Source organism: Rhipicephalus microplus, unplaced genomic scaffold, assembly GCF_043290135.1.
Source record: "Rhipicephalus microplus isolate Deutch F79 unplaced genomic scaffold, USDA_Rmic scaffold_65, whole genome shotgun sequence".
NCBI lineage: Eukaryota > Metazoa > Arthropoda > Arachnida > Ixodida > Ixodidae > Rhipicephalus > Rhipicephalus microplus.
Window position 1 is genome coordinate 1597139 of NW_027464638.1, and position 25662 is coordinate 1622800.

The 25662-nt window shown below is 48.6% G+C and overlaps 1 protein-coding gene across 1 annotated transcript in view; it reads left to right on the forward strand.

Moving 5' to 3' along the window:
• Positions 1 to 24742, forward strand: part of LOC119161362 (glycosyltransferase 25 family member) — a 230211-nt gene extending 205469 nt beyond the window's left edge. The window contains exon 9 of the mRNA XM_075885041.1: positions 21231 to 24742. Within this exon, the coding sequence (XP_075741156.1) occupies positions 21231 to 21234 (4 nt within the window). The 3' untranslated portion in view covers positions 21235 to 24742. The remainder of the gene's footprint in view (positions 1 to 21230) is intronic.
• The last annotated feature ends 920 nt before the right edge of the window (positions 24743 to 25662 follow it).

The following is a 25662-nucleotide window of genomic DNA, read 5'->3' on the forward strand; positions in this document are numbered from 1 at the left end:
ACACGTTAAAATATTGTTTGTGCTTCACCCGATGCAGTTTTCCCTATTTTAGAAATAATTGACATTGCAGTGAGCAAATTAACTACAGTGGTATGCGCCAGAAATCAAAATTGATGCGTGTGCCGCTCCCGCGAAAGAAATCGCGCGCCTAGGATGCTGTACGTCTATCATAGGCGTGCGCAGGGTTCTCTTTAAGGAGGGGGGATGTTCGCCGCAGTGCCCCCTCCTTTTCTATTATGTCAATGTAGGGACTGAATTAATGCCCCCTCCCTTTCATGTTAATCTACGGAGTTGACATTGCGCCCCCCTTCTTCGGTGGCTAAAGGGGTGGCCGCCCCCTAATCAAGTTTAAAAAATCACCAGGTTCTCATACCTACATTACCAAATGTATTAATATTATTGTGAATATGCTGGTACATTCAGTACAATTACACTTCATATTTTACAGCATTCATTAACTGAGTAATCACACCTGAAACTTTATGTTGTGACAGATTTAGGTCATAAGACTTCAATTGAGCCCTGTGTAGAAGGCTCTCAGATGATGTGTGCGATAGAAATATCCTCTAATGCAACAAAGCACACCTGGCTCTTATTGATACAACAGATATTAGCCATAAGATACGAACCAAGCACTGTGAAGAATGCTTTTGGGCATTGTCTGTAGTCGAAATATGTTCCAACGCAACTAACTCTGTCTGACACGTCATGATGTGACAGATATTGCTCATCGAACTGCAACTGAATCCGGTACGGAAGACTTCTGGATGTTGTCTGTAGTCAAAATATCTGCTAAAGCGACAAACCTCACGCAACACTTAATGAAGTCAATCATATCGGTCGCCCCGCCGCCGTGGTCTAGTGGCTAAGGTACTCGGCTGCTGACCCGCAGGTCGCGGGTTCGAATCCCGGTGGCGGCGGCTGCATTTTCGGTGGAGACGGAAATGTTGTAAGCCCGTGTGCTCAGATTCGGGTGCACGTTAAAGAACCCCAGATGGTCGAAATTTCCGAAGCCCTCCACTACAGCTCCTCTCAAAATCATACGGTGGTTTTGGGACGTTAAACCTCACGTATAAATCGATCAACAGATATCGCTCATAATATTGCAAGTGAACCCTGTACAGAATGCTTTTGAACGTTGTCTGCAGCCGAAGTGTTCTCAGATGCAACAACCCACACCCTACACTTCATGATGTGACAGATTTAGGTCATAAGACTGCAATTGTGCCCTGTGTGGAAGACTTTCGAATGATGTGTGTGTTAGAAATACTCTTTAATTCAATAAAGCACACCTGGCTTTTAATGATACAACATATATTGGTGATAAGATAGGAACCAAACACTGTAAATAATGCCATTGGGCATTTACGTCGTCGAAATACGCTCTAACACAACTAATTGTGGATTACACTTTCTGACGTGACAGATATTAGTCATAAGACTGCAAATGTATCCTGTGTGGAAGACTTGTGGAAGTTGTCTGTAGTCAATGTACTCACTAAAGTGACAAACCGCACCCAACTCTTCATGAAGTCACAGATATCGTTCATAATATTGCAAGTGAACCCTGTATGGAAGGCTTTTGAACACTGTCTGCAGCCGAAAGTTTCTCTAATGCAACAACCCACACTCTACACATCATGATGCAACATATATTGGTTATATTGTAACCGAGATCTTCGTGGAATACTCTCAGGTGTTATCTTCTTTCATTTTCAAATACTGCAGCATAATGCGGGGCTATACTGCAGGAGTGGTGTACATGAATACAAAATGAATGCCTTTAAAATAATATCACAATAACTGCACCAACAGAAACAAATATCTCTACCTCTTGAGTGCAGCCAGGTAAAAAATGAGAGAAATAGAACAATAATATCATACAAGTGCCTCCAAAAAGCCAGACACACTGGTATCACGAACCAAACCAGGCAGATCATTCCAGTTTTTCATAACTCTATTTGAACCGAGGTGAAAATAGTCTAACTGGGAACAACTGAGACCAGTTGAAGTGGCTTATGGTCAAATTACCAGTGGGGACCAGTTGCCAGTGGGTTCCAACTGGGACCCATTGGCAACTGGTCCCCACTGGGAATTCGACCATAAGCCACTTAAAGTGGTCCCAGTTGAGAGCCACTAGCAACTGGTCCCTACTGTAAATTTGACCATAAGCCTCTTGAACTAGTTCCAATTGTTTCTAGTTGCCAGTGGACCCCTGCGGTACATATAGATGAGGAAGCTTGGTGTTGAAACTGGGCTTCATTTATTAGATACTTTGCAGATTAGTGTGCAGGGCCTGTGAAGCATCTTGATTGTTTTCTTGGATAGGTGGCAGACGCTCGCTATTTTGTAGATCTCTTGCGTACGGAACCATCTGAAAGAAATATTTACACAGTAAGCGGAGCTGTAATTACTACTTTACCCATGCAATACTACCAGAAATGAAACTTCATTTTATTAGAAAATCGTGCAGTGGGCCCCAAAGTAAAGCCTATATTGCTCTCAACCAAAACACAAGTACTATAGTCGCAATCACGGACAGCTTCTGCAAGCAGAAACTGCTGCTCTTAATTCACACCTCTTAATAGGTGGCTCGATCGATGACTGCACTATTGTGAGATATTTTTATGGAGCAATCATAAGTGAAGTTGTGCTGAATTGTGCTTTTCAACATGTGATTGCAGTGATCTACAAATCCTTAGATGTACTATACAGTCAACAGCGTTTGTGAATAAATAGGCACACCTTTATTGTACATATCAGTAAATGGTACAGATACACCGCAGTATAATATACAACCTTGCAGTGCAGTTATTAACACAATTAACTCGTGTCACGTACAATGAGAATTTCTAATTACCTAGAAAATTTTCATAAATGCCCCTGTACATTAATTTAACACTATTTGTAGAGATCACGTCTTGGTCTATTCTGATTTTTAAACCGTCAAGTTTATTTCCGCGACAAAAAAAGCATTGCACCGTAAAGCCGACGCTCACACACAGACAACAGGTTTGGGGATATTTAATTGCCAAGCAAATGCGCGCCCTTTTCTAGTACTTCGGATAGAGCTACAGGCCTACACGAGTACACGTCATAGTCATTTAGCATGGCGTGTAACACAAGTATTGCGCGATCGACACTCGTTTTTATCATGCTCCAAAACAAATGGCCGCGGATCTGCAGTAAATCATTGTTTACAAGGCAACGTTCCATTATCTCCACTCTTAAAACAGTCTGTGTTGCATTATATTATATCTACATCTTCACTTACTTGAAGAAGAGATTGATTACCTTCAAAGGGCTGCTTCGCGAACAAGGCAGCCAGCGTGGCATTCCGAACACGATGGAGCCACATATCCGTCTTGTCACGGGTTAACACACTCGTTCGACGAACGCTTGAAGTCGTTAAGTCTTTCAGATATGAAACTGTCGAGCACTAATAAAAATATGTCTATTGTGCGTGCCATTACTCCTCCTTCCTCATCAAGAACAACTCAATTGCGCCGCGCTTCTGTGGCACGGTAGCAAGCCCTCGCCACATGTGATATACGAAACTGCTCGTTACTGTGTTAAAACGTTTCTATGTCTGTGCGCTTATTTTATGAAAAATGTGCAAGATCTGCTGTTAATAAGTTATTTTGGTCTATTTTATATGAATTTCGATTATACTTTACTGTTTTATTCAGTATTTGAACGTAAGATTAGATACGCAACTACAGTGACGGCCGGCGGCCATTCAGGTAGAACATGAGGTAAGAAGCGGGAGAGAGTGGTAGGTGTTTGTGGTAAAACACCGTTTGTGGTGGTGTACGATGCACGTTAGCGCTGGAGTTTGCAGCATTATGGAATATCGGCAGTCTCGGCTGTGGTAGTTACGGGCTCGGCACTGTGTTTTTTTTTTGTTGTTGTTCGGAAGTAATATACGCCTGTGCACCACACGGGGCTGTCAAGCAGGCATGCTCGCTGCGAGAATATTCGGCGATATTACAGCCTGACGTCAATTGGGACCACTTCGCCTGTGCATTGTCACCGCGATGGACATAAAAATATTGGCAACAGCTTATTACAGTTGGAGTTACTGAAGCTAAAACAAGCGTACGTTTGAATGCAATGTGTTTGCGCACTTTTGCAACTGAATATTCCGCGATAACATTACTTTAGTAGAGTCAGTGAGGTTTAAACAACGCACTGATGATGAGAAAAAAAATAAAAGTAATAGATTCGCAAATCATGAGACACTCCTTTTCTTATCATCCTATATGTCCTACTAGACTGGTGGTTCGGTACACTTCCGTGTGCATAGACAAAAAAAAAAAAAAACTTGGATAAAGCTCATTTGTTGAGGTGCAACAAGTCTACGTCATACAAAGTCGAGTTCAACTTTTTTTCATCTTTCACTGTGAAGAAGCTACAACCAGAACATGTTGCACTCCCACTTAGAACATAACTGTGACCAACAGCTTCCAGTTCAACTGGTGATGGTCCCCATTGGCGGCCAGTTGAGCTGTAACTGGGACCAGCAACTAACTGAAACCACTTGCAACTGGGACCAATTGTCCCCATTGATTCCCAGCTGAAACCAGTTGAGCTGTAACTGGGAACAGTTACTAACTAGAACCACCTTCAACTGGGACTAACTGTTCCCAGTTGATTCCCAGCTGAAACCAGTTCACCTGTAACTGGAACCAGTTGATCCCAGTTAATGCCCTTTGAAACCATTTCGATTCCAAGTTGCACAATTTCACCTTGGAACCAATTAGAGTGCTAAAAATGGCTCTAAGTTAGATTGTGATTGCAGATCAGCGCTGTGTTTAAGGCTTTCGCACTTTATTGGTAGTTTAATTATACTTCAACAGCTACAAAGTGCATCTGAAACTTCTTGGTGTAAGATATATTAGTTTTGAGATTGCTGCCAAGCACTGTGTAGATGGCTTTCACATGTCATCAGTAGTCATAATACGCTATACCGTAATGAAGCGTGCCCGAAATTTTATGATGCAACAGATGTCAGTCGGAGGGTTGCACCAGAGCACTGTATAGAAAACTTTGGCAAGTTTTCTAACATAGCTAAACGGAATATCGATATTTCGAATATGCTCAAGTGCATGGAAGTCCAAGTTAATGCATACACAAAGAAATTGAACAGAAAGGAAACAGTCCTTGCCAACGCGTACAAAGATTCAATGTTCGAAACCATCTAATAATTTCTTCAGCTCATATCAGTCTGCAGGAACAAATGCGTGCGCAGTTCTGAATGATCTCATAAGTGAGATAAGGTGCTGTTGGTGTTACTCCTAAACAGAGTGCGGTACAGTACTAGTGCACTTACATTCATTCTGTACATACATGTGCTCACACGCTCTTCTCTTCCTACTATAGCGTCATCGTGCAGCTGATCTCAAATCAGATGCTTCTCACTTCCAAGATTTTCAGCCGATAATCTGCCCGGTTGCAAACAAAACGCATGTTATATTATAATAAACTGTAAAACGATAGAGAAGCGTCATTGTTCGCCTAGCTATGAGTATCAGAATGGACTAGAAAGAATGTGTTAGAATGCTACCGAGCGTGGCAGAGAAGCAAAACAAAAATCAATAAGTGAAATAGCAGGTAACACCAGCAGCACTTAATCATGCAACTTTTTTTTTTCGATCACCACAGCAAGGAACGTTCAAGTTTCTATCATACGCATGAATAGAAATGAGACTGCTGACAGCTGAATGTGTGAGCATCGCTGTTACCCGACACGAAATCACATCACACTGCTACCAATCAGCGCACGCTTGTTGTTAGCTTGGCAACACACGCAAACAATCGGCGCCGAAGCCAACGAATGTCTCAGCGTCGTACAATCCGTAAATACACTTATCCAAATACGTACGGTTTCACATCACCAGAATGTGTTGGCTAGTGCGAAGTTTGTTTTCAGCGATGATGAATACCGATGCTAAAAACAAACACAACGCGCATAAAAGCCCCTCCGTAGGCACTACGCGATGTTTCGGGCGTGGCACGTAGTGTCTACGTTGCGAACTACCGTTGATTTGATTCAACCAATGTTCTTCGCATGAGCTGGTTTATACGAACTCGATGGTAGGAGCCATACGCTGAATGCAGACGACACCGCTCGAGGGTTCATCCTCAAAGCTTCAAACATCTGAAGCTTGTTTACACTCGTTTTTAGCACAGAAGATCACAGATCGAAGCACAGGAACACGGACAAGTTCCAGTAGTATGCACGACGTTTTCACTTGTCCGACGATCACACTCAGGACCGGCACAAGCCCAGCCGGCCGGCATTCTCTGGATTTGTCAGCGTCACTCGAACTCGGCACGAAACCACGTGATGGTGGTAGTACTCGCAGTCGGTCGTCGTGTCGTTGCCGTTCTAGATGACGAAGTGGTCATTCAGAAACGTTTGGAGTAGTTTCCGTGCATGCTTGCGCCCAGCACTCGGCCGTGCCTTCGAAGCGGTGGCCATTAGACACATCCGGAGGCATGGCGGCCTCTGGTTGTTTGGTGCTGCCGTACGCGTGGTGACGTAGGCAAAAATATTAAGCCTCGCTTGATTCCTCGTGCCTCGTCGCGTACGCCTCTCCGACGCCGGCAGGCGCATTTGACGCTTTTGAGCGTAGACGCGAACATACGCGTGCTCGTGGTTGATTCAGCGTTGGCGCCGGGGAATCTGTCTTGTGATTCACAGACAACGCGGGCAGACATACACCAGCAAGATGTAGCAGATCACGTAATGCAACGTCGTCTCACAGCAGTATATGATAGTCACATGCAAACTCGCAAGTTATGAAATATTGTGTAAGCACCATCCACGTGTCTTCGCATAAACAAAGTGGTATTGACAGTGTGTACCAGCTGAATCTAACCAGGTAGTTGGTTTCTTAAGGTTTTCATTTTGCTTCCGATTTAGGCGAAATTTCCTATTCAACAATTATGTCATGGCGCGAAAGAAAGGTGCCCTTATTATAAATGCTAATCATTGCTTGATCGGTGAATCTTTGTTACGTTTTATTTAGTGGGGCCATGACGTCGAAGAATTGTTTGTTTCGGTGGGAAACAGAAGTAGACGGGCTTTTATGTCTATGCGTGTATGAAAAGTAGAATGAAAATGAGTATTTCAGTGCAAATGAAATCCTAGAGAGAGAGAGAACACAACTTTATTGTCGTCAGACTTAAGGAGGTAGGTGACCCGCCAGGCTGAACCTGATGGCCACCTCCTCTGCCCTTTGTACGGCCTGGAGCTGAACGGCCAGGCTGGTGGAGGTCAGAACTGCCTCCCACCCCTCTGGCGAGGGAGCGGCTAGGAGATCGAGAGAGGGGGGATCTTCCCTGCAGGCCCAGAGAATGTGATTAAGTGTGGCTATTGAGCCACAATGCGAGCAATGCGGATCAATCGAGTCGGGGTATATACGTGCATAAATGTATGGGCACGGAAATGAATGTGTTTGCAAGCGGCGCCAGATAACCTCCTGGCGCTTAGTTAGCTTATGGTGCGGGGGTGGTTTTGTCTGCCTCGAAAGACGGTAATATTGTGTGATGTCATGGTAGGATGTCAAGGCTTCACCAGGGTTTTCCAAATCAGAGGCGGGTACCACCGCTCGGCTGACGAATCCTCGAGCATATAGGTGGGCCGCCTCGTTCCCTGGGTTCCCCGCGTGAGCCGGCACCCATACCAGCGCAATGGAGGATAGTGCGTCTTCCTCAGCATCTGTAAGGAGACTGGGCAATAGTAAACGCAGAGTTGTGGGGGCCACAATGCCACGTGCGAAGTTGGATATAGCAGCCTTTGAGTCACTGAGTATAGTGGTGAATCCGGATGCTGCTGCTAGCGCTATCGCCGCTTCCTCAGCTTCTGTCGTATTAAGCACACGGACAGAAGCAGCCGCTTTAATTTGAGGTGAATTGGCGTTGTTGCCGGGGAGAGTGATTACGCTTATTGCATATGCTTTAGTAAACTCTCGGTATTGGGCGGCGTCAACGTACGCAACGGTTGGGTTGGACGCGTACGTTTTTTGCAAGAATTTGGCCCTCGCTTTCCTTCTACCGTCGTGATGGCTGGCCAACATGTTCTTTGGCAGTGGTTTTATGAGGAATTTCTTTCTGATGTTGGGGGGGATGACAGCCGGATCGTTACCCGTAGGAGATACCACATGGTCAATGTTAGCAAGGATCCAACGCCCCGTCCTGCTTCCCTGTAATCGGTGAATTTGCGCCGTAAGATGCGCTTCAAGAAGTTCTTCTAAGGTGTTATGCAGCCCAAGACTGAGGAGGTGCTCTGTCGATGTGTTTCGGGGGAGACCCAATGCCACCTTATACGCTTTGCGTAAGAGCCGATTTAGTTGGGCTCGCTCAGATTGAAGGAGGTGCAAATAAGGGAGGGCGTACGTGAAGCGCGACAAAACGAAGGCTTGAATTATCTGTAGCAGTTCTTTCTCCTTCATGCCTCGATTGCGAGCGCTCACTCGAGATATAAGATGGGCCGTCTGGTTCACGGTTACGGTGAGACGGTCTAGCGTAATGTTGTTGTGGTGGTTTGTTTGCACAATGAGTCCGAGTACTCTCATGTGGGCCACCTGCTTAATTGGCGTGTCATTGACATACACGTTAATACTAGGAAGTGGAGTCTTAATTTTGCGGCGATCTGGAGGTCGCAGTAATAGTAGCTCCGATTTGCTCTGGGAACACTCCAAACCCGCTTCTGACACGTGCTGAACGACTACGTCGGTTGCTCTTTGAAGAGTCTCCTCGATTTGACCATCGGATCCCACCGTCGTCCAGAGCGTGATGTCATCTGCGTAGAGGGTGTATCGCAGGCCGGGTATCGTGTCAAGTTTGGGAGGTAGTGACCTCATAGCGAGGTTGAAAAGGAAAGGGGACAAAACAGCTCCCTGCGGGGTGCCGCGATCACCGAGTGTGATGAGCTTAGAACGAAGGTCACCCACTGAGAGTTCAACCGTTCGATTAGATAAGAAAGCACGGACGTAGTTAAATATGCGTTCCCCGGATCGTAGTTCGGACAGACTGCCTAAAATGGCACTATGCTTCACGTTGTCAAATGCTTTGTGAAGGTCCAGACCGAGCAAAGCCTTGGTACTAGTGCCACTCTCAGGTCGTAGGAGATCGTGATGCAACTGGATGAGCGCATCCTGAGTGGATAGATGGGCCCTGAAGCCCAGCATTGTGGGGGGAAGTAGGCGGTGCTCTTCCGCGAAATTTTGCAAGCGACAGAGGACAACATGCTCCATTAGTTTGCCCAGGCAGGAGGTCAACGAGATTGGACGAAGATTCTCCAGGTCGAGTTTCTTGCCCGGTTTCGGTATAAACGCGACCCTTGCGTGTTTCCATTCTGATGGCAAATGGCCGGACCTCCAGCACTCATTCATATATTCAGTAATGGCCCCTACCGACTTTGGATCGAGGTTGCGCAGCGTCTTATTTGTCACCCCGTCAGGACCGGGTGCCGATGTTGTACGCAGTTTATGTAGCGCTATGCAAACCTCACTTTCCGAAATGTCGGCGTCCAACTGTTCGTTGGCTGTTCCAGTGTATTCAGGCAACTGCTCTGTGCTGTTCTGTTTCTGAGATGTGTTGATGTAGCGGGTGATGAGCTCCTCCAGCAGCTCTTCGTTGGTGCCCGGGTATTGATGGACAATTCGCGCGAGCTGTTTGCGTGCGGCCGACTTGGAGCTACCAGGGTCCAGCAGGTGTCGCAGAAGATGCCACGTTTTCTTGCAGCCCATCTGGCCATTGAGGCTGCCGCAAAGTTGGCCCCACTGTTGGCGTGTTAGCACAGCGGTGTGGGCTTCTAATTCACGTTCGAGCCTCGAGATGCGGCGGCGGAGCCTTGTGTTGTGACGTTGGCGCCGCCACCTACGCATGAGGCTTTCATGCGCCTCCCACATATGTAGAAGGCGTGAATCTGTTGATGGCTGTTCCGGAGTTACGTCTGCTTGGTATGTTGTAGCGTCCACATCTCGACTCAAAGAAAGTATCCATTCGTTCAAGTCCAATACCGAATCGGGTGCCGTTTCTTTGCGCAGTTGGCGGAATTTATCCCAGTCTGTAATGCGAGCTGTGGCTCGTTTTTTTACATTGCTTGTGGTTAACTCAATGGTTACCGCTAGAATGAAATGGTCACTTCCTACGGTGTGACCTGTGTTTTGCCAACGGGCACCCTCCGTGTTTTTGCAAAGGGAGAGGTCTGGGGTAGTATCTCGACATACGCTGTTCCCGATTCGCGTCGATTGCTCCGGATCATTGAGGATACTGAAACCTAGGTCGTGTATGATGCTCCATAATCGGCGACCCTTGGGGTTGGATTTCGGGTATCCCCATTCGGGATGTTTTGCGTTAAAATCGCCTAGTACGAGCAGCTTTGCATCCTTCGCCAGATTTGTTGCTTTCCGAAAGATGTAAGGTAGATCCGCAGCTGTATCTCTTGGAGGGCTGTATATATTTAAAATGAAGAGTGGCTTGTCTCCTCGTCTTTTTGGTATAATTTCCACCAGTGTGTGATGAATACTCGTACCCTCAATTTCATGTTGAATGGCTGTGACATTCTTGTGTACTAAGATGGCAGTGTGGCATTGTGCGCTCGCGGATATGTCTATTTTCTGATTATATGATGCGTATCCGGGCAGTTGAGCGGCAGTGTTCGTTTCTTGTAAAACTATGATGTCCGGCGAACATTCCCCATTTGGTGCATGGTTTTGAATATGCTGGATATGTTGCTGCAGATGGCCCTTCTTATTGCGGAAGCTCCTGCAGTTCCACTGCCAGACGGTGAGCGTGTGGAGAGCCGCCATGACTATGTTATTGGCGTAGGGGCCGGTGTTTGCCGGCTATTGGATGGTGTGCGGTGGATGGCCAACTGCACACTGAAGTCGGCCAGTGCAGCTTCGGTCGAGCTCTTTAACACGGCGAATGAGGTGGTTGTTTCCCGGATGGTTTGGTGGATCGCATTAAAGCGCGTTTCTATTTCAGCGTTCAGATCGGATTTCAGCGTTGAGATGGCTGCCGTGACTGCCGTCGTTACTTTTGTAGTGATGTCGGCGTCTGCGTGGAGTGAAGCTGTGGGTGTAGCTGCCTTGCGTTTATTAGCGTTCTGAAGTTGAGGAACTGGCGATAACGCCGGGTTTGGTGCCAGGGGGTTCGGATGTGCGTCTTGTGTTTCGGATGATGTGGGTGTAGTTGGTTTGTCGATACTGAGTGCTCTATCTATTTTGGCTTCTAGAGACTGGATGTAGCTAGTCAATTTAGCTATCTGGGACTGCTGGGCCGAGATTTGAGCCTTAAGGGCAGAATTCTCCTTTGCCAACTCCCTCACCTGTGAATCGGAAAATAGTAGTGATGCCGGGGCGCCCCGCTGCCAGGCCACCGACTTGGACGCTTCTCCGGGACCTCGACTGGATGAACGAGACACCGATGGGCTGCGCCTGGCTGATTTGGACCTTGAGTGAGATGAGGGCCTGCTGTCTCGTCGTTGGGCTGAGCGTGACCTCGGGCGCCTGCTGTGGGATCGACACCTGCTGCCACGTCGTTTAGCTGAACGAGACCCTGAGCGCCGGGTGTGGGATGGGGACCTGCTCTCTCGGCGCTGCTGCTGGTTGCTGCTGTTCCCGAGTGGTGGGAGAGATGCAGAATGGTCTCGAGATGATGGTGAGCGTCTGCTGGAGGAGCCACTGTGAGATGGGTTGCGATGGATGTTCGACGAAGGTTCTTGCGCTTCTTGCTTCGATTGCGGGGTGGGTGGCGCCTTCTTGATAAAGCGATACTTGCAGTTTGAGCTGCCGGTGTTGTGTGCACCATTGCAGACGATGCAGCGTGGCGTGCATGCGGGTGTTTCGCCCTGTCCTGGTGTGGGGTGTTCCTCTCCGCAACGGCGGCACCGCTGCTTACGTGGCATCGGGCAAACATCCGTGCGGTGACCAACCTTGCGGCAGTTAAAACACGATTCCACCCTGTTGTAGAACGGGTACAGCCTGATGTCGGTTCCGTGGTAGAATATCCACTTTGGAAGGTTTGGCGTCATTAGTGCAACCACGACGTGCCTAGTTTGGCCCAAGCGTCTTCCACTCACGATAGGAATGGTGGGGTTGCTGGCTTGTAGGTCTGCCAAAATCTCTTCGTCTGAGAAGTCATCGTATGCATGGAACATGATGCCTCGTATGGCGTCGTCTGGAGGGGGGGCGTAGACATGGAGCTCGATAGTAGCAGCGCCGATGGTAATCGACTTCACTCGAAGGTAGGCTTGGGCGCGTTGCGAGTCGATCACGCTCAAGGTAAAGGTATTATTGGTGGGGTGCGTCCGAAGGCGATCCCGACTTGCTGGTGGCTGATCTGGCAGTGAAGCTGCCTTGAGCAGGGCGTCGTGCAATTGCCACGGCGGCACTTTCGTCAAGTCGATGGGCGTTCTTGGACGTCCTACTATATGAATGGAGTCTTGCGGCAATCGGGGGAGTGGTGCCCGCCGACGTAACCGAGGCGGACGTGACTTGACCTGGGGTTGGCGTTCCGGCACAGCGGCGCGGGCATTCTCCGACGTACACGGTTGAAGAACGGGCTTGCCTTGGTTTTGAAGTTCCCGTCGGCGTCGTTCCTGGGCACGATAGCCGGGCGATTGCCAGGAATCGTCGGACCACTCCTCTTCAGAGATGGTATGACCTTCTACGACGCACTCCATTCCGGTGGGCGGCTGGGCACGACGATGTGAGTAGCGTGAGACGCTGCACCAGGCTTAGGCAAGGAGCCGGACGCGCGCTGAGCCAGCTAGGCTCAGGGCGGCGAGCGGCGTTGGTCGGGTCAGCAGATGCTCCTGGGAGAATCTTGATAAATCCAGTGCAGAGAGTGATATCCGCGCGTTCCCAATAACCTCATGCACCCACTCATACATAAATTATTGGTCAGTAAGCACGCGTCGCAGCGAAAATGCCGAAAGGCTCGGGAGACGATGTACAGTGCGTCCTACTGCTCCGAGCGTCTCCCTCCTTCCCCCTGAAATCCCAGAAAAATATTTCGCTGCAGAGCAAACCCTACAGGTCGCCGGGTATGAGCCACACCCACCACCACTTTGCCATGGCGTGTGATGTGACGTGCTCCAATGGGAAGACCGGTCGTTTTCCAACGAAGTTTCAGTCTTTACAAACCGTTCCAATTCAATGCTGAGCTAAAAGAATTTACAATATCTCGAGTCCACGCTGAGCTGAACACGGAACAATATCGTTCGCCGGAATGCAGACGCTCGCACAGCAAGATGCTTGTTACGTCACGGCGTGCAACTGTGTCAGTGTTGCCCAACTGTCAGGCCTCTCGCATACTTATAAAAACATTCAATTATAATTTAAGGACATGACTGAATGCGCCAAAATTTCGCCAGCTCTTGGTTAATGCACAAGGACTAACCCGCACAACACATTAAGATCAAAATGTGAGTGTACTGGCCCGTGAGCACGGCTAACTTGAGGTCGGATACCATGTTCTCAAAAACACCCCCTCTCCTCAATTATTTTTCTCAACGTTGAATCAAACATCAAAACTAGTTCTCTTGCGCCTATTAGTTACGCCACAAGTTGTGTCTGAATTTTCGTGCAGTTGGTTTTATCTTCATGTTCCGGTCATGTTCACGCACCCTCGTTGTGCAGGACTAGTCAGCGCGTTCGTTGGGGCTCAAAGTATCCCCTGATTCGGCTGTGTTTTGGGTGCATTGCTTTTTGCACCGATGCGTGCACCTGTCGTCCTTTGGTTTCTTTCTTTAATATGTATAACTTTAATATAATTCTGATATAAATCTTATATTTAAACGTATGGTAATCCCCTCCCTCCTCTCCGCTTATTTTTTGCTCGCGCCCATGAACTTTTCCGGTAACACAACGGGAGTAAGTAAGGGTACTGTGCAAAGAGAGTGAGACATACAGGACTGTAGGACCATACCAAAGGCCCGGTTTATTCTCACGTATCGTTTCCTGCTGTGTAGGACGATGATCGCGATGCTGAAAATTTTTACTTTTTCTTTTACTGTTGTTTGGCTGCAGAGGGCCTGTCCTTTTCCTCCGGTCATAGGGATAGGGAACTGGGCGCACGTGTGCTTGGTATGGGATGCGGGTTCATGGATTTTTCGCGAAGCGCTGACTATTGGGGCGTTCGCAATGAAATTATCATGACAAAGGCGGCCGAGAGAGAAGCTTCCCCAGTAAACAAGAGACTCAAAATTTCCGCTTTGGCCCATTGTGTCGCTTTTTCTCGAACTGCTGACAAGAGGTCGCCGGAAAACTTCGCCTACGTGCGCGGGTGGTCATATGATGACCAAGCAAAAGAAAAGAAGAAAAAGAAAACCTCGGCTAAAGCTGTGGTAAACTTGGCTACACTGTAATGTTTTGTTTTTTTCACTTCGGGTGTGCCTTTTACTTTTCTGGCAGTGGAGAAAGACGTGGGCAGCTATGGAAAGAGCGAACAGCAACAGCGTATGTTTGAGTGGCTCTTGTGATTTATAGCGATTGAGTCGGTCAATGGGAGACGTCAGTAATGCGAGCGAATTGACTGACTATATACACTGCATCGAAGAAATTCGAGCGAATAAATGGACTCTTGCCCTTTTATGTGTTTCTTCGAATTAGCTTGCTTACATATGAAATCAAATGTATGAACGATGTTGTTTAACGTATACCATCACGTGTGCCAGATTGGTAAGTTCGTTCGCATATTTCATGAGCACGCGCAGTCAAGGCTTCGTGCCTTCTTTCTTTTTCATGTTGGTGCAATTCTTTAGTTGTTAGTAGGCCTTTGTGCTGTCCTGATTTCTTTCTTGTGTCCGTGTTTGCACGCCCTGTCTTCTATAGAATGAGTACGGGCCAACTAGCTGAGCTCTTTGTTATTCTAACACTTTATATAAAAAAAACTACCGTGGTTGATACTCGAAAGCACGGTGGGCGTAGTGGAAATAATAGTGGGTATAGTGGGAATTATGGTGCATATGTGGGGACATACTGGGTGGCATGGTGTACAGAATATGGGTGAAGTGGAAACGATGGTGGGAAGTAGCGGCTATATTGTGGGCAATCATGGGAGGCTCTGTCCACCATTGCGATAATTCTGGGAAGCACTTAGCAGATGATGGGTGTTGTTTATTATGGCGGGCTACATGGGGTAACAAACTGAGAAGCTCAGCCTACCATTGCCATAATGCTGGGAAACAGTAAGCAGATGATAGGCGGGCTTATAATGACGGGCAATATATATAGTGTACCAATCTGGAATCTGTACACTACATGTTCTACCACCATGATATCCACCAAAGCATAGGCCTACCGACCGAGCCCGTAAAATTGTTGTCCACGCTTTTGGGTTTCAGAATACACGATTTCGACGAGCAAGAATGACAATACAGCAAAGCCGTGGCATCACTTAAGCTAAATGAATCATTTTTAATTGTGTACGGTGTGCGTGCAAGAAGCGACAAACATCGATGCGACGCGGTTCCAGCACTACCACCAAACGTATACGCCTCCCCTCACCGACATCCGCCGGTCGCACTCGCCGGCACTTCTCTGGCTCTTGTGCGAGAGAACACAGACTTGGAAATTCGTATGTTTACTGAACCAATATGGTAGCATACTGTTTCCGGCGCACTGCATTCGTTTTGGCCAAGCCGTTATGCAGTTGCTGCTAACGATAGAGCTACAGCAGGGCGCTGGCACGACTGCACTCTACGTTGCGCGAAAAAAACATCACAATACTCAATCATGTGGGCACCGAATTAGCCTAGAGGCGGCATAAAGCGTGAACACATGTCGCCTTTTGAAACAAACGAGAAACAAATATTAAGCTTGACAGTAACCAAAGGTAAACTGCACCTGCTTCCCAGTTCATTTGTTTTTTTTTTCTTGCAGCATTGTAACAAAAACATAGCGCTGGTGCTATTATTGCAGTGGAAATTGTTACAGGCAGCAGTTGTTGGTGTTTAATTAATGTGCAAATTTTAGTAGCAGGTGCAGATCTCGTCTATGTCGAGTACCCGACAAACTGAAGTTGAACGGTCAGTTCATATGTTAACTGGCTATTTAACACGTAACTTCCGTTATGTCTGCATGGCGCAGTGGTTAGTGTGTTAAGTTGAGAATCCGCAGGTTGCACGTTCGATTCTCCGTAGGTGCCTGTTTTTTATAAGGGTGATTTTTACATCGTTTTTATGCAAATATTCGTTTAATTATTTTTTGTGGCAGCTCGTCATGGTGGTTCAAACGCTGTTTCGTGCTCCAGTGTTGCCGGCACTCCAGCATCCGCCATATGCCACCATACACCATGCGCCATGGTGGACGTTTTTTCAGCATCCACCCACTACATTAATACACTATAATGGTGGGTGGTGGTTTCCACCATGCCCACCATTCGTGTTTTACCAATAGGGAAGCTTGGTTTTCTACTAACTGTGCCGCAGTGTCTGCTTTCAATGTCGCTCTTATGGGTGCGCTTTTTAAATGTGAATGCATTTCATCGTCGGGCTATGTCATGCATCCGGCGTTGTCCGCGCAGTGTCCGCGTACCGGAAGATGTTGTCTCTCCGCTCTCACTCCCTCTCTCATAGCAACAGCTGCGGGCGCGCGCGCTTATCCTCGCCCCTAGCGAGCGGAGCATGTGGTGCGAGAGAGCGTAGGAGAGGGTAGTTGCAGTGCTTCGCCGGTCCTTCTGTTGCCGTTCGCTCTCTTTCCTCCCTGCCCCACTTTCCCGTCCCACTTTCCCGTCCCACTTTCCCGTCCACGCGCACTTAACCGTTCGCTGGGCATTTATTTATTTACTTATTTATTTATTTGTTTATTTATTTATTTAATACCCACTGCGCCCATACAGGCAATATAGTGGCATTATACCCACAGCGCCTTTCAAGAACATCCGGAAATGTGTGTTCGAGACGCAGCTATGAAACGCCAACGCCGAGAACGCTGCTTGTATTGTTCACTTCATAGTATTTTTAACGGTGCACGCTAGTTACTAGAGCTGGAAACGAGTACTGAGTTTCTCGCCACAGAAAAACGCCACGTGCTGCGAACGGCGCTATTGGCTGCACGGTGTAAGAAAAAAAAATGTTCTAACGCTGCCTCACCTCTAGCTCAACCGGGCACAGGCCACCACTTTGCGTCTACTTCAAACAAACGTATCCCTCGCCTGCCCGCCTTCACCTCATATTTCTGGACGTGTATACAACCTCCCACTGCCGGTGCTGTGGCACTCACCTACATGCTGTGGGAGTGCCCGGCACAGTACAGAAACACTAACATCGCGACCCTTTCGTCGAAACTCCATTAGGCTCTGCGGAGCCCCTCTCTTGACGACCAAACCTGGGTGACCCAGCACGCCCGTGAGGTGGCGTGGAGGCAAGCCCTTGACGTCCCCTCACGGGAGGCCTAGGCGCGGCCACCTAAACCTGCTGGTTTCTTATAATAAAGTTTATTCCTCCTCCTTCTAACGCTGGGTTCTCACTTGCGAAACGCCGTTATGGACGCTATGCAATGCATTCGCATTTCCTCACGATTTCCTTCGGGGACGTGGGGAATTTTTTTTTTCTTTTCAGAGTATTCAGGACAATGTTTTTATGTATATATTGTGTACATTCTATTTAAAGTATGCGGTTGTGGAGAACTTTCAGTTGTGCCGCTTCAAGTACGTAGATTTCCTGGCAATGATTTTCCGGAAAACATCTCTCGACGAAGGTCCGTCACAACGGTCGAGGAGGCCGTTTTACTTAATGAGTTCCTGCAACACTTTTTCACCTCGGTCCGGAAATGCTGCCACTCGGTCGCCGACGCTTCTGGGGACACGTGAAACAAACAATAAATTGCAGCACGTGGCCTAGAATTTATAACAAACTTTTTTCAAGCAATCCTGCAGCGCCCCGCTGGTGCGCGGAGCACTGTGGGAAAAGTTGGTACGCCGAGAGGATCGGCTCTTCCTTCGCCCGCTGCTGGTTGGCGCCGTGCGAGCACAAAACGAAAAGAACATGCCACTGCTTGTTTAATAGGGTCCGAATGCAGCTACATGTATATCGACGAATGAAATGTGAAATTAATAACGCAGGTATCACGTTGGACGGGTGTACATCGAACGTAGATGATGAGCGGCATGCGAGTTGTTGCCTACCGATTCATCTGGTCTAAATACGCTATCGTGAGCAATGTGATCTGGAACATTAAATTCATAATTACTCAACGACGAACTGCTTATAAAGCGCCATGGCTTTTAATATCATCGCGGTTTAATTGGGCCGTTAACACAAGACTGCAGAGAAGTGTTGTATAGCTCTAGAATTAAAAAAAAAAGTTTACGGACAAGCCACGCGCTGTAAGAAAGGAAAATAAAATACAGTCTTAACATGTTTAAAGACAAAAGGATGGAACTAGAATTCACGTGCGAGATACCTTGCTCTGATAATTTGCGGTTTCTTATAAGAGGCTTGTGTCTGCGGAGCACGTTTGCTAGCAGTGTAATCCGCATTGAGCCCCGCCGCGATGGTCTAGTGGCCAAGATACTCGGCTGCTGACCTGTAGGTCGCGGGTTCGAATCCTGGCTGCGGCGGCTTCATTTCCGATGGAGGCGGAAATGTTGTAGGCCCGTGTGCTCAGATTTTCGTGGACGTTAAAGAACCCCGGGTGGTCGAAATTTCCGGAGTCCTTCACTACGGCGTCTCTCATAATCATATGGTGGTTTTGGAACGTTAAACCCCACATATCAATCAATATCATATTCCACATTGAGTGAGACCACTATTGAATTTCGCGTCAGTGCATTCAATATTGTTCAACGAAGAATAATGATGTCGTACTTATGCTCGGCCAAGGAAAAGAAAAACAGACTTGGGCACACTGCAATAGTTTACAGCTGCTAGAAGGGTTGGTTTTCTGCCTCTACCATATTGCATCTATTTGCTAGCAGCTCATTCACACTGCAAACGAAAATTAATTCGAATGATCTTCACCCGCAGAAAAAAAACGAGGAATGTTGCAGTTATTCCATGCATACGTTCTGCCCAGTCTGAAAGGAAGTTAGGAAGCGATACGAGGGGAGGTCTGTTTTTTTCACACTTATGCTTAGTAACAATTCTTCCGTAGAGCGTGAAAAGTCGTAGGGGTCTGCAGAGGATACAGAAAAGTACTGTGAGAAGCATGCCAATCCTTATTTCAATTGTTGTTGCCGAATTTAATTGCTAATCGAAATCATCTTGTGTTCACATATATACATCGGTCAGAAGGGTGTGTATCAACACGCGCCTGAGAGGGCATCAACATTTATTGAATAAAGCCGTCTCATTGCACCTCACATTTCGAATCATGCAATTTCACCTTTAAGGTCTGGTAATCTTGCACAGTCAACCTAACCAGACCACGCGAGAAATGTCGGGGACATATCATAATGAACAACGCTCCTTGTTTAAGTCGCTATCGCCGCAACAAAACTTTAATAATCAACGATAAACACGCGCCGTTGTTAGTCTTTTTGTACCTCTTTGTGACATGCGCGATGCATCTCATTTTTTATATATGTTTGTTAACACGTGCGATAACCTCTTAGTCGTGACTGAGCGTTCCCGGTATGCACATTTCTTTCCCGGTCGTACTTCTTTTTTTTTTTTGCCCTGTAGGCTTTATTCCTACATGCAGTTGCAGTGCCAAGAGAAGTTGGTAGACGCACATGCGGCGAGCGGCGCGCAGTAGTCTAGTCAATGTACTTTATTTTAAGAAGTTGCCCTTATTTCTGAATCACTCTTTGAATATGCCAGAACCGTACAATTTACTCGTAAACAGCATCAAAGGACATTAATGAATTTCTAATGCATCCGTGAAATTATGGACAGTTCTTGCACTTTTTAGGCAACCAAGTTGTACTGTTTTTTTTATTTATGGCGAAGGTGGGCTGATGTTAAAGGACAATAATAATTAATTGACGCTTCTGAGCCAGTTGAACAGTGGGACAAGTGCGAATCGTAGAGAAGTAATCGCACCCAAACACTAAAGTTTGTGAGTAAGGACGCCACGTTTTGCGCAGTGCGCATGCGCAGACCGCAACACGCACGTAACGCGTCACGTACGCGGCCGCTACGTACGCACGCATGCGATGCGTGCGTGCGTACGTATGAGGTGGTCGCGCTGCTCTCGAAGACGTTCGCGACAGCGCGAGACTTCGTTTCGCAAAATGACGGCACCAAAGGCGAGCACCGGCCGGCTGTACTTTTCCATCGCGTAGGATTTGGCACTACAGATGCAAAAAGTATGGCCATAATCCGGCTAGCACACTTGGATTGGCTCAGATTGGATTTCAACAACACGTGCTTTTATTTTGATCTACCAGTAGCGCAACACGTTTCATGTTCGTGACGTATATATATACGTGGGTAATATATGGCGTACTAAAAGCCCATTCGTCGAAAACGACGCCACGTGACGCAAGGCGCTTGCGTGATGCGTACGTAGCACCATTCCGCTGTACTAAAACTCTAATATATCACACCTTGCCGAGTTCACTTCATCTGGGAAGCGCTGGCATGGTGCAAACGGAAAGTTGAAGCGTGAGACCCGCTCGTTCGTTGTGGTGACTGCTGCGGCGTACTAACTTTTCTCATAAGTGCTTGCGCGCCCGTTGTTGGCGCTAGTGTGCTTGAAAAAGGTCTATTGATTCTCAAGGTTCACTACAACTTGTTCTCTATTCTCTCGACAAATGATGCCATAAACCCGAATAAAAGCCACAGTCCTCGGCCATCGGCTAATCTGAACATCATGACGAGCTGCATAGTTACGTTAACCGCCGCGGAATGTCGCTACGTGGCCACATTCGCAGCGAGAATAAGGTGCATGCTTGAAGAAAAAAAAGTGGGAAAGAAATGCTCAAGGTCATTACGTGTGCTACGGAAGGGCCGCATCTTCCTGCCCTGTTGTCATCCCCCCTCCCCTTCCCTGCATAGCTTTCAGCGTGCTCGGTGCTCGCTTGTATGAAAAAAGAGAGAAACGGCTCAAAGCGCAGGTAAAATCCCTGTAACTCCGCTCGCTTGTGCCTCCCCCCCCCCTTCCCCGCGGCAAATTCGAAACATATTTGTGAGTATGCGTGAAAGATAATTCGTACGTGTGGGGAATAGATAATTTCTACGCGCGTGATAGTAAATCGTGATTACTACAATGCAAGCTTAATTCTCAGTTCGTAACAATATTTTTCTTATTCTTTTTTCTTTTCAGGTAAGTAGGCGCTGTGTGGCCTTTCACTTCTGATTCTCCAGCATTCTTGCCGAGAGCCTCGATCATCAAAAGGTAATGCCTGTTTCAGGTATTCTTTGTCACTTTTTGATCTGAGAAGGGTTAAAAAAGTTGGAGGAGGGGAGAGGGTGGTTGCTCGGGGAAGCGCAATAAGTTTAGGCGGCCGGCATCGCACTATTGGTGCCGAACCTCAAGGAAGTGCAGACTGGGCGGCCTGCCTTCCCTATTGAAAATCTCGGGTTGGTGGACGCCCTCCTCGCCCACCCGTGCAAAACTGGCCGCTATGACGTCCCAAAGCTGCACCTTCGTGGCCACCAGCTGCCATGGAAGAGGAGAGTCCGATACCTCGGGCTCACAATCGACCACCGCCTCAGCTGGAAGACCGCAATCGCCGATATCCGAAAGGGATCGCGCAGGATTGCCGGAATGGCCTCTCGCCTCATCGCGGGCGGCTCAGGCTGCTCCCCAGACATAGCTTTGCGCATGTACAACGCGGTGGCCTCCGCCAGAACGCTATGTGTGGTGCATCTTCTCGGGTTCAAACCAACGCAATGGGCCACGCTCGATGTTGATCATCGCGGCCTCGTGCGCTGCCTCTTCGGCTTGCCGCGATCCTCGCCAATTCGCCCCTACCTCGCTGAGGCCTGTCAGACGCTTCTGTCGCTCCGAGCGAAATGCGCTGCCCTGCGACACCTACATCGAATTCACCGGACGCCTGAGGGACGAAGATTTGCTGCCCGACTGCTCGATCGCCTTCACTCAGGTATGGGTGAGCGAGCGCTCGAGTACCGCGCACTCGTCCCGCAGCCACCCAACTGCGGCACGCTCCCCATCTTTCCGCACCACGATCCGGGCCTCGCGATCTCAACCACTATCCCCGGCATCCGGACAAAGCGGAACACCCTTCAGTGCGTCCTCCAACAAGAGACCGCAGCAGTCATCGACCAGCGACTCTCTGGCCGCCTCATCATCTTCACGTGGCGGCAGACGGTGCAGCGCCTGCCGCATGCGTGGTCCTCGCGCTCGGCCTTCACGGACATTGCCGGCTACCTTTCACTGCATCGTCAACTACAGCTGAACTCGCTGCCATCGACTTAGCGGCAGATCAATTCGCCGAACTGCTTCCACCAAGAGCGGCGGTGTTGTGCGACTCGTGGTCCGCATTGCTGGCGCTCGCGCGAGCTGAACGTGGCGTTTCCATTGCGCAGATGCTCGCGCGGAAGTTCGTGGTGATTGTGTGGAGTGGCTGTGACGTGATTTTTCAGTGGGTGCCTTCGCATATTGGACTACGTGGCAACGAGGCCGCGGACGCCCTGGCCAAGGAGGTCCACCACCCGTCCACCCCTCGTCACTACGTTCGTCCGCGCGGGTGATGTAGCGCACTTTCGTATTGCGCGCCATGTGCCTGCCATCCCGACTCACGTGTGGCCACGGGAAACCCCCCTCTACCGCTGCCGACGACCGGCATCGGCAGGCGTGCTCGTGCCTTCCTTCTCCATCTGCGCGCTGACTGCAGCCGCACCGCTGAGCTGCGATTTCGCCGCACCAACAGCGGGAGCCTGGCCTGTGCAGAATGCCCGGTGGATGAGACCATCGAGCATGTTCTCCTGCAGCACCCCGGCTACGCAGACCAACGCCGGCGGCTCTTCGATGCATACGGCCATTGGGACGGCCACACGTGGGTCTCGACCACCTACGGTTTCCCCGCGCGCATAACGTTTTCTACGATGCCGATCTCTTCACGCGCCTCTAAAGAAGCCCGTTACACACGTGTCGGAGTTTGTTGGCATCGCGCCACGCCGCATTCCTCCTCGGAGTCCCACGTGACTTTGTTTACGTTCGCCGCTCCGAGCTGCCTGACGGCCTTTTTTTTTTCCTCCCTATTTTCGGCGGGCGCGTTGCGCCGACGGTTACTGACGGTGCAGACACCCTTTCCCCTTCTCACTTAGACGGGGAGCGTCCTAACTTCTTCCGGAACACTTGGCCACTGTTTTGTTTTCCTCCCATCGCGGGCGCATTGCTCCACCCCAGGCTTCTCGGCGGTCTCTCGGTGGATTGCGTGTGCTGCGTTTGGTTTCTTGCACGCGTGCGTGATGCGAGCAATCGAATGCTTTTCACTACCCTTCTCGTACCCCCTTCCTTCTGTCTCTTTAATTCCGATTCCCTTGTTCCCTGCGCAGAACTGTGGAGGTGCCCACCATCGAGAGTGGCAGTAACAGAACTGCGCTTATTTCTCCGTTTTTCCTCTTTTCAAAATCACTTTGAAGTGAAACATGCATGAGTGGTTAAAATATTTGGAAAACTTTCCTCTCCACAAATACTTGAAGATAAAGGTCGCCTATACGAGTACGTACTGTGCGATGACGACGAAATCAAACTGGTGCAAGAGGTCACGGACCCGGAGACCCCTTGCAAGCGATTATTGCTCTGAACGCAATGAGTCATGCATACGGTGCTGTGCGACAAGGATGCCAAGGAACGGGGGTTACCAAAGGGCACGCATAGTCTCCCCGAGTCACCCGGTTAAGGCAAACTACCCATAGTTTTGCTCTTTGATGAGTACGTGGACAAGGCACCAACAATATACTAATGTGGAGAAAAGAGGGATGGACGAGTTTGAACGTCTCGAGCAACACAAATTGCCGGCATTGACCCAGCGATGCCTTCGAGCCTTTCAAGAAGACGTCGACCCCGCAACAGAATTTACCCTGGTCTTGCTCAACGCTCGCTCCCTCACTGTCCACGCAGATGACATCGAGCGAAATCCTACTCTGACGAAAGCGGACGTTCTGTGCTTTACCGAAACGTGAAACATGAGAAAACCAGTCTTCAATCGATTTGTTCCGCTCGTCTGCGCAGAGAAGCAAAGCGTTCGGCGGGCGCTGGCGGGCGCTGTTGGAATATACGTCAAACTGCCAGAGACCACAGTGAATCTCAAGCTACCAAGGATCAGTCATAGTCACACCGGCAAATTTGCTGCGATAAAACCATCAATTGGAACTATTGGAATGATAATGTACACCGCGCTCCAAATCTCCCCCGAGACAGAGTAGCAAACATCAATATAGCAATGCGAGACTACGGTACAGAATACAAAAACGCCGCCTTCATACTGCATGGTGACTGTATTTATATATATAATGAACGACGACTGGCGTCTGCAGCACATGACATCGCGGTATGGTCTGAGATGCATTTCATGTGACTATAAACAAGCAACAACAACCATGGGTATGTGTAAAGACCTCGTCTTTGCGAACTTCAGATTACATTCCATCCAGGAACTATTGGCTCTGCATTTCACTGAGGATAAGGCAGTTTTAAAGAAGGCAAATGAAGTGTGTGCGTCAATACCATATACGACCAATAAAACAACATTGTATATACTGCTGTCACAGAACGAGCGCTCAAAATGGGCGCGCCGCCAAATTCTTGCGATAACGCGCCGGAATGACGCCGCGAGGTCAAAAGAAAAAGAAAACAAACATCTAAAGGCTCCCCCGGGCGCGCGCTCTCCCCTCGGAAGCGTGGCTTCGCCGACGAACCTCCTCACCCCACATTGGCGGCCGAGCAAGGCCGCGATTTTTCTAGATGGAAGGGGGCGTGGTCATACCGAGTTGAGTCATCGGCCGCAGAGGGCATTCCAACCGTCTCGCCTCTCCCCAGCCTTCGCTGCGTATCGCGCCGACGAAATGACGAGAACTTTCTGGAATGTCGTGCGGAAGGTATTTAACCGAGCAGCGGAGACGAGAGATGAGGAGAAGACGGAAGTTAGCGCCAGAGTGCGTAGGGAGTCCGCCGTGTAGTCGGCGAAGGTTTTGTCCGTAGGGACGAAGCAGGAGATGAAGAGGATTTCCACCTGAGGGGTGAAGGGTCGAGCTACAGGCAAGAGAGTGTGTTTACCGCTATCGAGCGAAGACACGTGGCGACAGCTGCGTGTGTGAAGCCGACGTGTTCGGGCGAAGAAGTTTGAAGCTTGGAGAGTGGCTAATTGAAGACGCGAGGTTTCCTGGAAGAGAAACTTCGAGGGCGCGGAACGACAACAACGCTGGACTTTGAGTGAGTGATTCTCGGAAGAGTAACATCCAGACTTTTGTTCCAAGAACTTTGGACTGGATAGGTTTTCTATCTCTTTAGTCTTTAAGTGTCTTGGTTGTTCAATGCATGCGACTGCATTGTAGAGCGTATCGTTGTCTGTGTCCGTTGTTTTGAGTGTGGCTGATTCTACTGTGTAGTACGTTGTTTGATTGGTGACGTATTGTATGCAACTATTGTGGAGTGTGCATTTTTGTGTATGGTTTTCGATCTGCCATTGTTGAGAATATAATTTTGTTTGTTTATCAACTCTCGGCCCTGACTTGTTCTTTGGGCCGCAGCCGGCGTCCGCTGGCGCGCCAAAAAGGACCACTTCTAA